Genomic DNA, 12181 nt, shown 5'->3' with positions numbered 1-12181 from the left:
TGGAAATTTCAGAAGCTAGTTGGAGTGGATGAGTAAGAGTGCCAGGAGCTGTGGGTGGGACTTCACAATGTTTCTCTTCCATAGCTGGCAAAACCAGAATAAATTATGCACAAAAAAAGCCCAAATCTGCATCATTTATCCTGGCTGCAGAATTTGGATCTTTGGGGTGCAGAATGGTCATTTTTCTTAGCAGAGTCTGCACAGTCCTGCTTGAGACCACCCCCTGGGTTGAGACAGGAGGCTGCAAGGAGCTAAGAAAAGAATGCAGGAGCTCTGTCCTGAGGGGCTTGCAGGCTGCATAGAGACTCAGATCATGTGAATGTTTGAGCTGAAGTGTCACAGACCTGCCATAGAGACTGCGAATTGTGCTGCATAAGAGATTCTGTTTGCATTTATATGTGAAGAACTTGAGAACTGGTTTACATATGCAGCAGAATGAAGTGGTAGAGTGGACTATAACAGCTCAGCGGACGAAGCTACTGTGCCTGTGTGAAGGATGTCGGGTTTGAATCCTGCTGCACGTTAAAGAACAAAAATCTTGCAAGTTAAAAAAAAAAACCAGTGGGAGGTGGGGGAGAGAGGGAGGGAGAGAGAGAGTTCTAGCCCAGCCCAGGCCGCTTCCTCTTGTGCTACTTTTCTGCTTGAAGGTATTTTTTTTTCCATATACAGTTGTTGGCAACCTTCAGTCTCGAAAGACTATGGTATCGCGCTATGAAAGGTGGTTCTGGAACAGCGTCTAGTGTGGCTGAAAAGGCCGATTCGGGAGTGACAATCCCTTCCACAATGGGAGCAAGTGCAGTCTGTCCCTGGTCTGTCTCCCTGGCTATGGGCCTTCCTTCTTTGCCTCTTTGCCTCAGACTGTTGGCCAAGTGTCTCTTCAAACTGGGAAAGGCCATGCTGCACAGCCTGCTTCCAAGCGGGCCACTCAGAGGCCAGGGGTTCCCACTTGTTGAGGTCCACTTCTAAGGCCTTCAGATCCCTCTTGCAGATGTCCTTGTATCGCAGCTGTGGTCTACCTGTAGGGCACTTTCCTTGCACGAGTTCTCCATAGAGGAGATCCTTTGGGATCCGGCCATCATCCATTCTCACGACATGACCAAGCCAACGCAGGCGTCTCTGTTTCAGCAGTGAATACATGCTAGGGATTCCAGCACGTTCCAGGACTGTGTTGTTTGGAACTTTGTCCTGCCAGGTGATGCCGAGGATGCGTCGGAGGCAGCGCATGTGGAAAGCGCTCAGTTTCCTCTCCTGTTGTGAGCGAAGAGTCCATGACTCGCTGCAGTACAGAAGTGTACTCAGGACGCAAGCTCTGTAGACCTGGATCTTGGTATGTTCCGTCAGCTTCTTGTTGGACCAGACTCTCTTTGTGAGTCTGGAAAACGTGGTAGCTGCTTTACCGATGCGCTTGTTTAGCTCGGTATCGAGAGAATGAGTGTCGGAGATCGTTGAGCCAAGGTACACAAAGTCATGGACAACCTCCAGTTCATGCTCAGAGATTGTAATGCAGGGAGGTGAGTCCACATCCTGAACCATGACCTGTGTTTTCTTCAGGCTGATTGTCAGTCCAAAATCTTGGCAGGCTTTGCTAAATGATCCATGAGCTGCTGGAGATCTTTGGCAGAGTGGGTAGCGACAGCTGCATCGTCGGCAAAGAGGAAGTCACGCAGACATTTCAGCTGGACTTTGGACTTTCATATACAGGGATTCTGTATGTGGTTTCCACTACCCACCCCAGAGTCAGAATTGAAACACTCCATTCACCCACCTTGGACGTCCACCTCCTCATTTTGCTGTATGTGTAGACCTAGCCTAGTCAAAGACAAACCACATCGTCTCTTGCACAGTGAGGAAGCCGAGAGAGAACTGAGCAAGCCTTCAGTTGGGTTTAGCTGCAGATGTTTGTTCTGTGGTTTGGGAAATAGCAGCAGGGGCACTGCTACCCTTGTGCAAAGTGAGGTGGTCACCAACGAGGTTTGGAAAGTGAGAGAAGGTTCAAATCTGTGGGGCACAATCCACCTAGATGTTCTCCTGTGCAAATCTCATTGAAATGAACAGGGGCTGCACAGGGGTGTGAGTGGGTTTGCAGTGGGGATGGGGCTGCCAGTTGGATTTCCTGGAATCTGCTGCCATGAGCTGCAATAGCCACTGGCTTTGATGGCTTTAAAAGCAAATTAGAGAAAATTGTGGAGGAGGAGAAGTCTGTCAATGGCTTCACAGAAGCTATGTGCTCAAATTGGCATCCCACTGAGAACCAGTGGCTGGTCTTCATGCTCTGTTTGTGGGCTTCTCAGAGGCCTCGAGTTGTCCACTGCGGGATGCTGGACTAGGGCCCTTGTGGTCTCCTTCTTGTATGGGGAGAAAAGTCATTGTCCAGAATGCAATAATTTTGAATAGGTAGCAGTTTGCAGTATCACAAAATTATCCTATGAAAGTCTCTGCCACATGATTGCTGTGACCCCTGGTACATAAGGTTTAGATCAGTGATTTTCAACCAGTGTGCCGTGGCACACTGGTGTGCTGCGAATGGTCCGCAGGTGTGCTGTAGGAGTTTGGGGGAGGGACATTTATTAGTAGGACCTTGGACAGTTTGAGCCCCGACCAGCAGAGTGGTGTGCCTTGTCAACTGTCAAAAAACTGATGGTTTGCCCTGAAAGTTTTAGTGCCTTGCCAGTGTGCTGTGAGATGAAAAAAAATGGAAAGTTGCTGGTTGAGATTATACCAGGTGGATTTGTCTGGGAGCCCACCAGCCTTCTATCCAGCAACTAAAGGGCTTTGCTTGTGGACTCTCCAGAAGCATCAGGCTGGTTCGAGGGAAGCAGAATGCTGGACTTGATGGTCCTTTGATCTGATCCATCAGGCTCTTCTGATACCATCCTGTTAAACTTGCAAGAGTGATTAAAAAGCAATTGAATCATAGCTATGTGCCAACTGATTCTGCATCTTGCCAAGGGTGCTCCAGCTTCTGAACATGTGTGCCACCCCTTTGAGGTTCTGTAGGATTCTTTGTTAAATGCTTTGAGTTCACATGCTTGGACTGACTGCACATGGGTTCTGTTCCATATTGGTAACCATGAGTACCAAACCAGAAGGGTTGCAGGCTGTTGTTTTCCTTTCCAGCTTGGTTAACATGGAACACAAGCGTGTGACCTCATGTCATCGGCACTGAAATGTACCCTTGGCTTGACCCTATGCAGCAGCCAAGCTCTGGCAGCCTCTCTGTGGGTGGAAGGAGCTGTGCTTACCCAGGGTGTAACCAAATTGAAAGTGTCGACCCAATGTGCGGCGGCAGTGAAGAAGGCCAATTCTGTGCTTGGGATCATTAGAAAAGGTATTGAGAACAAAACGGCTAATATTATAATGCCGTTGTACAAATCGATGGTGAGGCCACACCTGGAGTATTGTGTCCAGTTTTGGTCGCTGCACCTCAAAAAAGACATAGTAGAAATGGAAAAGGTGCAAAAGAGAGCAACTAAGATGATTACTGGGCTGGGGCGCCTTCCTTATGAGGAAAGGATATGATGTTTGGGCCTCTTCAGCCTAGAAAAGAGGCACCTGGGGGGACGACATGATTGAGACATACAAAATTATGCAGGGGATGGACAGAGTGGATGGAGAGATGCTCTTTACACTCTCACATAACACCAGAACCAGAGGACATCCACTAAAATTGAGTGTTGGGAGAGTTAGAACAGACAAAAGAAAATATTTCTTTACTCAGTATGTGGTTGGTCTGTGGAACTCCTTGCCACAGGATGTGGTGATGGCGTCTGGCCTGGACACCTTTAAAAGGGGATTGGACAAGTTTCTGGAGGAAAAATCCATTATGGGTTACAAGCCATGATGTGTATGTGCAACCTCCTGATTTTAGAAATGGGCTGTGTCAGAATGCCAGATGCAAGGGAGGGCACCAGAATGAGGTCTCCTGGGGCATTTGGTGGGCCGCTGTGAGATACAGGAAGCTGGACTAGGTGGGCCTATGGCCTGATCCAGTGGGGCTGTTCTTATGTTCTGATATCCTGGCAGGAGGCAGGCAAGCGGCGAGGAACTCCCCCTCCACACACACACACACACACCCCAGGTTCTGCATCTGAATTTATGGGAGTGGAGCAGGCAAGTTGTCTCTGGAGTGGTCCCAATCACTGGAGATTGAAGCTGTCCTGCATGGATTTGTCTTGCCCTTGGTGGTTTGGGATGGGATGGGTACAGAAGGAGAGTCCTGCTGGAACAGACCCGGGGACCATCTAGTCTCACATCTGGTTTCTATGGGAGGAGCTGTCTGCTCACATGCTGGGCTCCAGGATACTTAGGGGGTCGTTTGGGGGCAGCATGTATTATTTACATGCAGAGAGTCCAAATGGAAAGTTTCCATTGCCAGTCAAGAGGGCAGCCGATGATGGGGAAAAGCCTGTTCTTGAGGCTTTGGAGAGCTCCTGCTGGTGGTGGTGAGAGTTAACCACATGGAGCTGGAGAGGCCAGTCTTCTCACTCCAACCTAAGCCTGCTGGATCTACTCAGTCCTGGTCCAAAGAGCTGTGCACATCCCCATGGCAATTCTTAGAGAAGAACTTAGCGCCAAGAGAACCCAAGAGGTGCTTAGTCCTGATTGTCTTGACAAGTGTAAACAGATCTACAGGGGTGAGCAGGATGGTCCAGATTCCTGACTGGTTAATGATTGGAGGGGGCAGGAGGAGGGGAGATGGGGCAGGCAGGCGGCAGGCGAGAGCTGATGCTCAGCAGGGAACTGGAGAAGGAAGGTGTTCTAGGATGGTGGCGGAGCAGATGAGAGAGCAGGTAAGCAGGGTCTCTCTGTCGCTCAGAGGGCTCCTTGTTCTTCCTTTGCTGTCATGGACCTGTTTTCAAAACTTTTCTCCAGGCCAGAGGGCCGTGACTCAGTGGCAGAGCTCCTGCCTGGCATGTGGAAGGTTGCTGGTTCAGTTCCTAGCATTGCCAGCCGGGGGTTCTTGGATCATAGTCACTGGGAGCAGGTTTGTTGGAGCAACAGTGTAAAGTAGCTTCATGAGTAATGTGGTGTGTGATATGAGTCCCCCCACTTCAGATTAGTTGGGGGCCTTGGGCAGCAGACGTTGGTCACTGTTTAAAGCAGCCGTGTGGCAGGTGGACTGATCTGACTGGGGAAGTGGGGCACAATTCACCATTGAGCTGGTTGGCCTCCCATGCTCTTACACAGCCCCCATTCATTTCACTGGGGGACACACATGAGACTTTCGTGGTTGATTGCACCCTATGATGAGAAGTGAGACGCTGTTGCACTTTCCATGACTGGCCAAATATTGGGTACTAGCCCTAGACTGGTGGTCATAGGAGGTGTTTAGTCTGTCCTTCAGCAAAACTTGGTTTGGCTCGCTTGTGGGAGTTGGCTGGAGTTCTTTCATCTGTAAGTGCTTCTTGAAAGCCGGTCTCTGTGCTGCTCTTGCACTACACTGTGGGCTGCCCTTGTGGGGCTTGAAGAGTGATCTCTGCTTTTGCTGGAAAGAGTATTAGTGACCTTTTGCTCATCTGCAAATTTCCCGTTGAAGTACAGAAAGGACTACCTAGTACCCAGTTTGGTGTCCTGGAAGTTTCCAGTTTACCAAGGAAGGCTTGGAACCATAGCTTTCGTTATTTTGGTAGCTGTGTCCAGAATGTACAGAATCCATGACAATTATGATGGGTTGTTATGGTTGCCCCATTTTCATGGAAAATAAAAATTCAAGCGCATGTGGAAATCTGTGTGTAGATCCAGGGATGACTTAAAAAAAATATTCAGGGATGGGCTACCCTGCTTGCTACCACTTCTTATGAGTTCTTCCCAGTGGCAGCTCATCCATCTGGGTGAGAATCCTGAGCATCCCGCAAGACTGATGGTGAACAGCCCCCTTCCCTGGTCCTTTGGTTCTTGGTGGGAACCAAAGCAGTCATCTCCCTGCTGCACATCTGAAAGAGGCCAGGGTCCAGACTCGCAGGTTGCCCACCACATGTTTTGCAAAAGTAGGACAGAAGGGTAGGTTGGAGCAGGGACATGCCCTGCTTGGTTCCACTGAGTTGACTCAATTTCCAGCCTTGTTGTTCAGGTCAGATTCTGGAGCACTTGGTCCTGTACATTCTGGCTTAAGTATATCCTGTTTAAAGAATTCTCCTTCCTGTTCCTTTCTGGGGCACTGGAGAATCCAGTAATTAGAGACAGGAAGTTGAGTGGCAAGAATTTAGGGCAAACACAGAGAAGTCTTTTACCCAACACTTAATTAGCATGTGGGGTTCACTGCTACGAGATGTGATGATGGTTTAAAAGGGAGGTTAGACAAATCCATGGAGAACGGTAGGCCTGCCAGTGGCTATTATCTCCCCCAAGTTCCCCCACCGCTTAGAATTAGTTGGGAGGCAACCTGTTTGGCCATGGCACTCCATCTGTGGAATGTCCTCCCTTGGTGCCTGATGTAAAGTTATGGAGAACAAGCTCTACAAGGAAAGGTTGAGGGAACTTGGTAGGTTCAGCCTGGAGAAGAGAAGGCTGAGAGGGGATGTTATAGCTCTCTTCAAATACCTGAAGGGCTGTCATGTGGAAGAAGGGACAAATTTGTTCTCAACTGCCTCTGAAAGTAGAACTAGATCCAACAGGTACACTCTGCAAGAGAGGAGATTCCAATTGGAAATCAGGAAAAAACTCAGGGCGGTTCAGGGCATTTCAGCATTGAAAGAGATTGTCGAGGGAGGTGGTAGACTCTCCCTCACTGGAGATCTTCAAGCAGTCCTGACAAGCACCTGCTGGAGAAGCTCTAAGAGGATTTTCTGCTACGGGTAGGGGGTTGGACTAGATAACCTTGTAGGTTCCCTTCCAACTCTATGATTCTATTTTGGCACTAGGTAAAAATGCTCTTAATCGCCTGGGTATTCAAGCTGTTTGAGGTTGTTTTAACATTGATTTTCTCTGCTCTGCTGAATTTTTTTACGTCTGTCTTGGTTTGTTCTACATCTTATTTCAGTTGTGATTCTGTGTTATTGTTCTGTCATTTTTCTTGTATGTTGGTCTGATAGCTCTGCTGAAGGGCAGCCTGGAATCCCTTAAACAAAGAGTCCTCTGCTTGACAGCATCTCTGGAAGAGAGATGCTTTTCCAAGCCCTGATTCCCAAGATCCCTTTGGAATGGGAGATGCTTCTAGGTTTGATCCTGGTGCATAAGAAATGCCCTGCTGCATCTGGCCAAAGGGACACATCTAGTTCAGCCTGTTGTTTCCCACAGTGACCCACCAGTGGCCTCTGGGAAGCTGGCAAGCAAGGGAGAGAAGCACTTTTTTCTCCCGCCATTGCTTCTTACACTGGACCTTCTGCAGGCAAAGAACAGTCTTTTCTCCCACCAAGCCATGTCCCTTGTGCTATGAGCAAACAGTAGGATAGGACTGGTTTTCTCACACCCTGCTTGTGGGCATTCTGGTCAGCCTTTGTTGGCTGGGAATGAGAACACTGGACTTGGGGGACTTTTCCCACAGGACAAACGCTTTCCCATAGGGCTCTGCTTGTTCCATATTTGTGGTCAGTGAGGAATCTTCCAGATCGGACTGGCCAGAAAACCTAGGAGAAGTGCAGTTGTTCCTGCTTGTGGTTTGGCTCACTGCCTCGAGTTATGTGAGACCCAAGATAACATTTTGGTCTCTGTGACTCTCTGCTTGTAGCTCATTGTAATCTGGGTTCCAGTAACTCATGAGGGAAAGTGTGAAATCTCAGGGGGGGAGGGAGGATTATTGCATTTCATGCTTTGCAAGTGTGCATTTTGCTGGGAAACCCTGGCCAGGTGCACATGCCACATGTGATTATTTATACAGGTTGTACTTTTTGTTTCGCAGATGTGCTATCTTGGAAGCATCAGAATTGGTAAACAGGAAGACAGGTCAGCCCTGTGGGTCTTGCTGCCCCCCAAATTAGTGGTGTTCTTCTCCTTCCCCACGCCTTCAGCATCTCTCTCCAGAAGCGCTCAGTTCCAGATCCGGCCAGCTGTTCTCCCCCGGGAATGCGCTGGAAGACAAAAAAGCAGTATTAAAGAGCCAGGGCATTGCGAGGGTTACTCTGTTTTCTCCCAGCCTGGAAGCTGTAGCAGCAAAGACTGGAGCTTCCTCCTCCCCCACCCTCCACCCCAGCCATCTGTCAGGTGCACTGACTGGGGAGTGTTATAGGAAGAGCTTGGCCTCACTGCCAGCAGGCCCAGGGGGGTTGGGGAGCAGGATGAGATCCTCCCCACACAGTTCCCATTGGCAGGGCTGGAGAGGTTCCTGTGTTGAGTTGGAAATGGAGGAGTGCAGCTTGTACTGGCCCCTGAGAAGCATGGACAGGAGGTGACCTCACTGTTTTCTGTCTTCCTGGCAGCCTTTGTTTCTGCAGGGATTGCAAGCCCCTTGGGGCAGGTGTAGTATGCATGGGGCAGGAGTAGTACCATAGTACCATCACTATGCATGGTACTATATAAAGAAGAACAACCCTCCTAGCTTTCGAAAAACTTGCTTTTTAAAATACACACACACGCAAATGAAAACTGATGCTGATAGTCAATCAGGAATTCTGTATTTGTGTGAAATTGTGGAGTCTGCAGAGTCCTTGGAATTGGGGGAAGCTCTGAGTAGAGAACACACAGTGGTTTATTGGACTTTTATTAATTTTTCAAATATTTGCATTTCACTCTTCCATCTGCAGGGGGACCATCGGGGGGGGGGGCTTACAGCACTTTAAAATACAGCTGCAAAACCACATAAACTTTATAAAACTAGGAGTTGATAAAATATCATAACTCAGGAGCGACCAACATCAAAGTAACACAGAAAGTCAACCATTTTCAGTGCCTGCTTGAAACCTGCCGCTGACTCAGTAAGCCGGGCCTCCCAAGGGAAGGAGTTTGCAGTCTGGGCACTGCCACTGAGAAGGCCCTGTCTCTGACATGAGCTTTTGTATGCAACAGCCCACTCTTTCCAATGCAAGGTGCGGCTTGAGAGGTGGAAAGTGTGTGTAGGCAAGAGGTGAAACCAGAAATTAAGGGAACAAGCAGACCAAACCATTGTAGCAAGTGTTTGAGGTTGGAAGTTAGTTAGCACCACTTTCTCCTTAAATGAGATGCTGCTTCTTTCCCAGCCTTCTCCAGTTCTTGCACCTACAATTGGTCCATCTGGGTACCAACCACATCTTCTTAGGATACTAACTAAGATCTGGCATCTTTCCTGAACCCTTCATTACTATGACAAAAGGAGCATTGGAGGCTCCACAGCCGCCTTGGAACAAAATGGGGCAGTCCAGCTCCCAACGTTTGGCACTGCTCAAGACTAGGTTGTCATCAGGCTTAGGAGGAGTGCTGGCTTGTCCTACTTCAGTGCTGTCATGAACAAAACAGCCCTGCTGGGAACTCTCCCAGTGCTTCCTTGCAAGGAGAGGGACAGATGCTATTCGGTGTGCAAGCAATTGATGCGAGGGACGTGGAGAAGCAAACCAGGGCACTTGGGGAAGCTCTCTGGCCAGCAAGGGCTGAGCACAGGGTGGAGGAGCCTGAGAAGCTATTTGAAATCCCAGTCAGAGGCCCACAGGAAATTGCCTCTCCAGCCCGCAGTTAAATCTGACCTCTTGGCAGCTGGTCAAAAAAGCGTTCCCTGTGAATACCATAGAGTCTCTGTTCCAGGCTAGCGGGCAGGCGAGGGAGCAATTCCCTGGGGAGCGACTGGAGGAGAGGAAAGGGGAGGAGAGCAGAAAGAAAACACGCACGCACGCTCTCTTGCTCTCACACAACTATCTCACAGTGCCCTGTTGTGGAAGGCTGCGCAGCACCTCTCCAGTTCCTGCTGTAAAGCAGATCCTGAATCCCAGCCCTGGCATGGTGGGGGTTGTGTTTTTGGGAGGCTGTTGAGCCCAGACCAGCTTTCTCTGCTCACGCTTGGAGATTCCAGACGGGCCGTGGCAAGGGCTCCTTGCATTTGCTGTCACTGCGTCTCTGCACAGCTGGTGCTCCACTTTCCCAAGGAACTAGACTTGTGGGGCCAGGCACCATGGAGCATGTTGACTGTCAGAGCTCTCAGGCGGATCAGTGGCCGGCTGCCTGGGGTCATATGAAGGCATGTCTACCAGTATGGAGTTTATGAGGAGTCTGCAGAGATCCACCTCTCTGGGTGTGCAGGGCATTTCCTGAAGGGCCTTTGGAGCCTACTTTGTGTGGCTCTGAATGGATGGCCTTTTCTTCCCCAGCGTGCTTGGAAGGCGTCAGCATTGCCCAGGGTACTGGACTCTGAAGCCCCTTTGCTTTATGGAAACTGTGGTAGCTGGTGGTAGTCAGAGGATCCTGCAACGGTTTTGCTGAAGCCTTTCCCCCGTTTGGATGTTGTGGGTTCCTTTTCCAAGAGGTGCCCCCGTCCATTCAGGTCAGCAGGAGGGCTGACAGCCAAGGCCCGTCCTGGAGGAGAGATGCGGCGCTTTCAGGCTTTGCGGCGCTCCTTCCCATTTTTGGCCCGCTTCCGCGTCTACACGGTAAGAAAGCACAATTTGTGTGCCATGTGCATCCAGGGGACCTTCTTTCTTCCCACCCACACCCTCTGCTTTTAGGGCAGTTCTCTTGGGGTGTTTGCATATAGCTTGGCTGACTTACTAGACTTCTCTCCTATTGTTTGCTTTGTAATCCCTTTTCTGCAGCACTCTGCTGTCTGTCTGTTGCAGTCTCTTCAGATCTGCCTTGCCAAGGACTCTCTTTAGGATCTGGATGCATGATTCATCCTGACATCAGGCAAGGGATTGTTTAACATAGCTGCATGAGAAAGCATCACCTGGGTAGGGCCAGAGGTGTTGATCCCAGAATCTAGTGGGAATGCAAGCAACACTGAAGGCAGGTGAAGTTGTGTATCCCTCATGCGCAGCTGGACATGACACCATCCATGTGCCTTTTGTGCACGTGAAGACACACACACTCCACACACTGCAATGTGATCAAGTAACTAGTGCATTAGAAATCTATTTAGAAGACTTGTGTTCAAATCCCTTCTCAATCATATATCCCCTGAGTGGCCATTTGTGAATTATATTCTGTCAGCTTCATTGTATTTCATGGGGGCAAAGGGAATAACAACAATCCAAACTCACTGCAGAAACTTTTGTTTAAAAAAATTAGGGTTGTTAATCTTTTCTCTTCAACCTCTGAACACTGTTTCCTAAACATTATTCATAAAGTATTTCTGTTTGTTATACCTCTTCCTAAATCCTCTTTAACACCTTTGCACTGTGAATAGTTGATGTCAAAACTGCAACCCATAATTAGGATTTAAAATATTTTTTAAAAAACCCTCTGAAAACAATGGTCCAAATGAACATATGAAAATTAAAGGAAATACTTTAGTATTAATAATAATAACAATAATATTTGCATTTATAAATAGCATTTTAGAGTGTTTGGAACACTTGATCTACAGTCTTTTGGCTGTTCCAACAACCCTTTAGGTAGGCCAGTATTGTTGTTTCTGTATTGCAGATGGGGCTACTGAGGCTGAGAGAGTTAATAGCAGAGGCAAGATTCAAACCAAGGACGTTCTGATCCATAGCTCAGTCTCCTGGAGCCACTAAACTACCTCCCTGTCATAACACAGCCAGATAGAGTTTTCTTCCCAAAACAGTGACTGCCACATCCAGTGGTTCCCAGGGATAAAGGCTCCAGGGTGGCCAGATGGTATTTGAAACTCTGATGCTTCTAGATAGGAGCTGAGACACTTTCTGCCTTCCCCTCCCATTGCCATCATGCAGGAGCCATCCACTCTCGCCCATGGCTTGCAGCCCTCTGCTTTTAGCCCAAGTTCCTTCACTGCAGGGATCCTTCATTATTGTGCTGCAAATTCAAGTCACCATAACCCACTTGCTCTTCCTAGTCCCCTCTCCATTCATGGACTGTCTATCTGTGAATGCAGCCAAAGGGGGTGGTTGGGGAAGGTGACTTTACATAAGAACACAAGAACAGCCCCGCTGGATCAGGCCATAGGCCCATCTAGTCCAGCTTCCTGTATCTCACAGCGGCTCACCAAATGCCCCAGGGAGCACACCAGATAAAGAGAGACCTCATTCTGGTGCCCTCCCTTGCACTGGCATTCTGACATAGCCCATTTCTAAAATCAGGAGGTTGCACATGCACATCATGGCTTGTAACCCTTAATGGATTTTTCCTCCAGAAACCTGTCCAATCC

At 48.9% G+C, this 12181-nt stretch overlaps 1 protein-coding gene across 4 annotated transcripts in view; it reads left to right on the top strand.

The window, feature by feature from the left end:
- Window positions 1-12181, top strand: part of TNK2 (tyrosine kinase non receptor 2) — an 86148-nt gene that overhangs the window by 16996 nt on the left and 56971 nt on the right. For 2 of the 4 annotated variants that reach the window (XM_066619504.1, XM_066619501.1), the window contains exon 1: window positions 9689-10487. The exons of the other annotated variants lie outside the window; for them this stretch is intronic. In XM_066619504.1, coding sequence (XP_066475601.1) covers window positions 10425-10487 — 63 coding nt within the window. In that variant the 5' untranslated portion in view covers window positions 9689-10424. Of the gene's footprint in view, window positions 1-9688; window positions 10488-12181 lie in introns of those variants that run through there. 4 annotated transcript variants of the gene reach the window in all.

This window comes from Tiliqua scincoides, chromosome 3 (assembly GCF_035046505.1).
Source record: "Tiliqua scincoides isolate rTilSci1 chromosome 3, rTilSci1.hap2, whole genome shotgun sequence".
NCBI lineage: Eukaryota > Metazoa > Chordata > Lepidosauria > Squamata > Scincidae > Tiliqua > Tiliqua scincoides.
The sequence above is the reverse complement of the archived record's forward strand: the minus strand, read 5'-3'. Positions and strand labels throughout refer to the sequence as shown.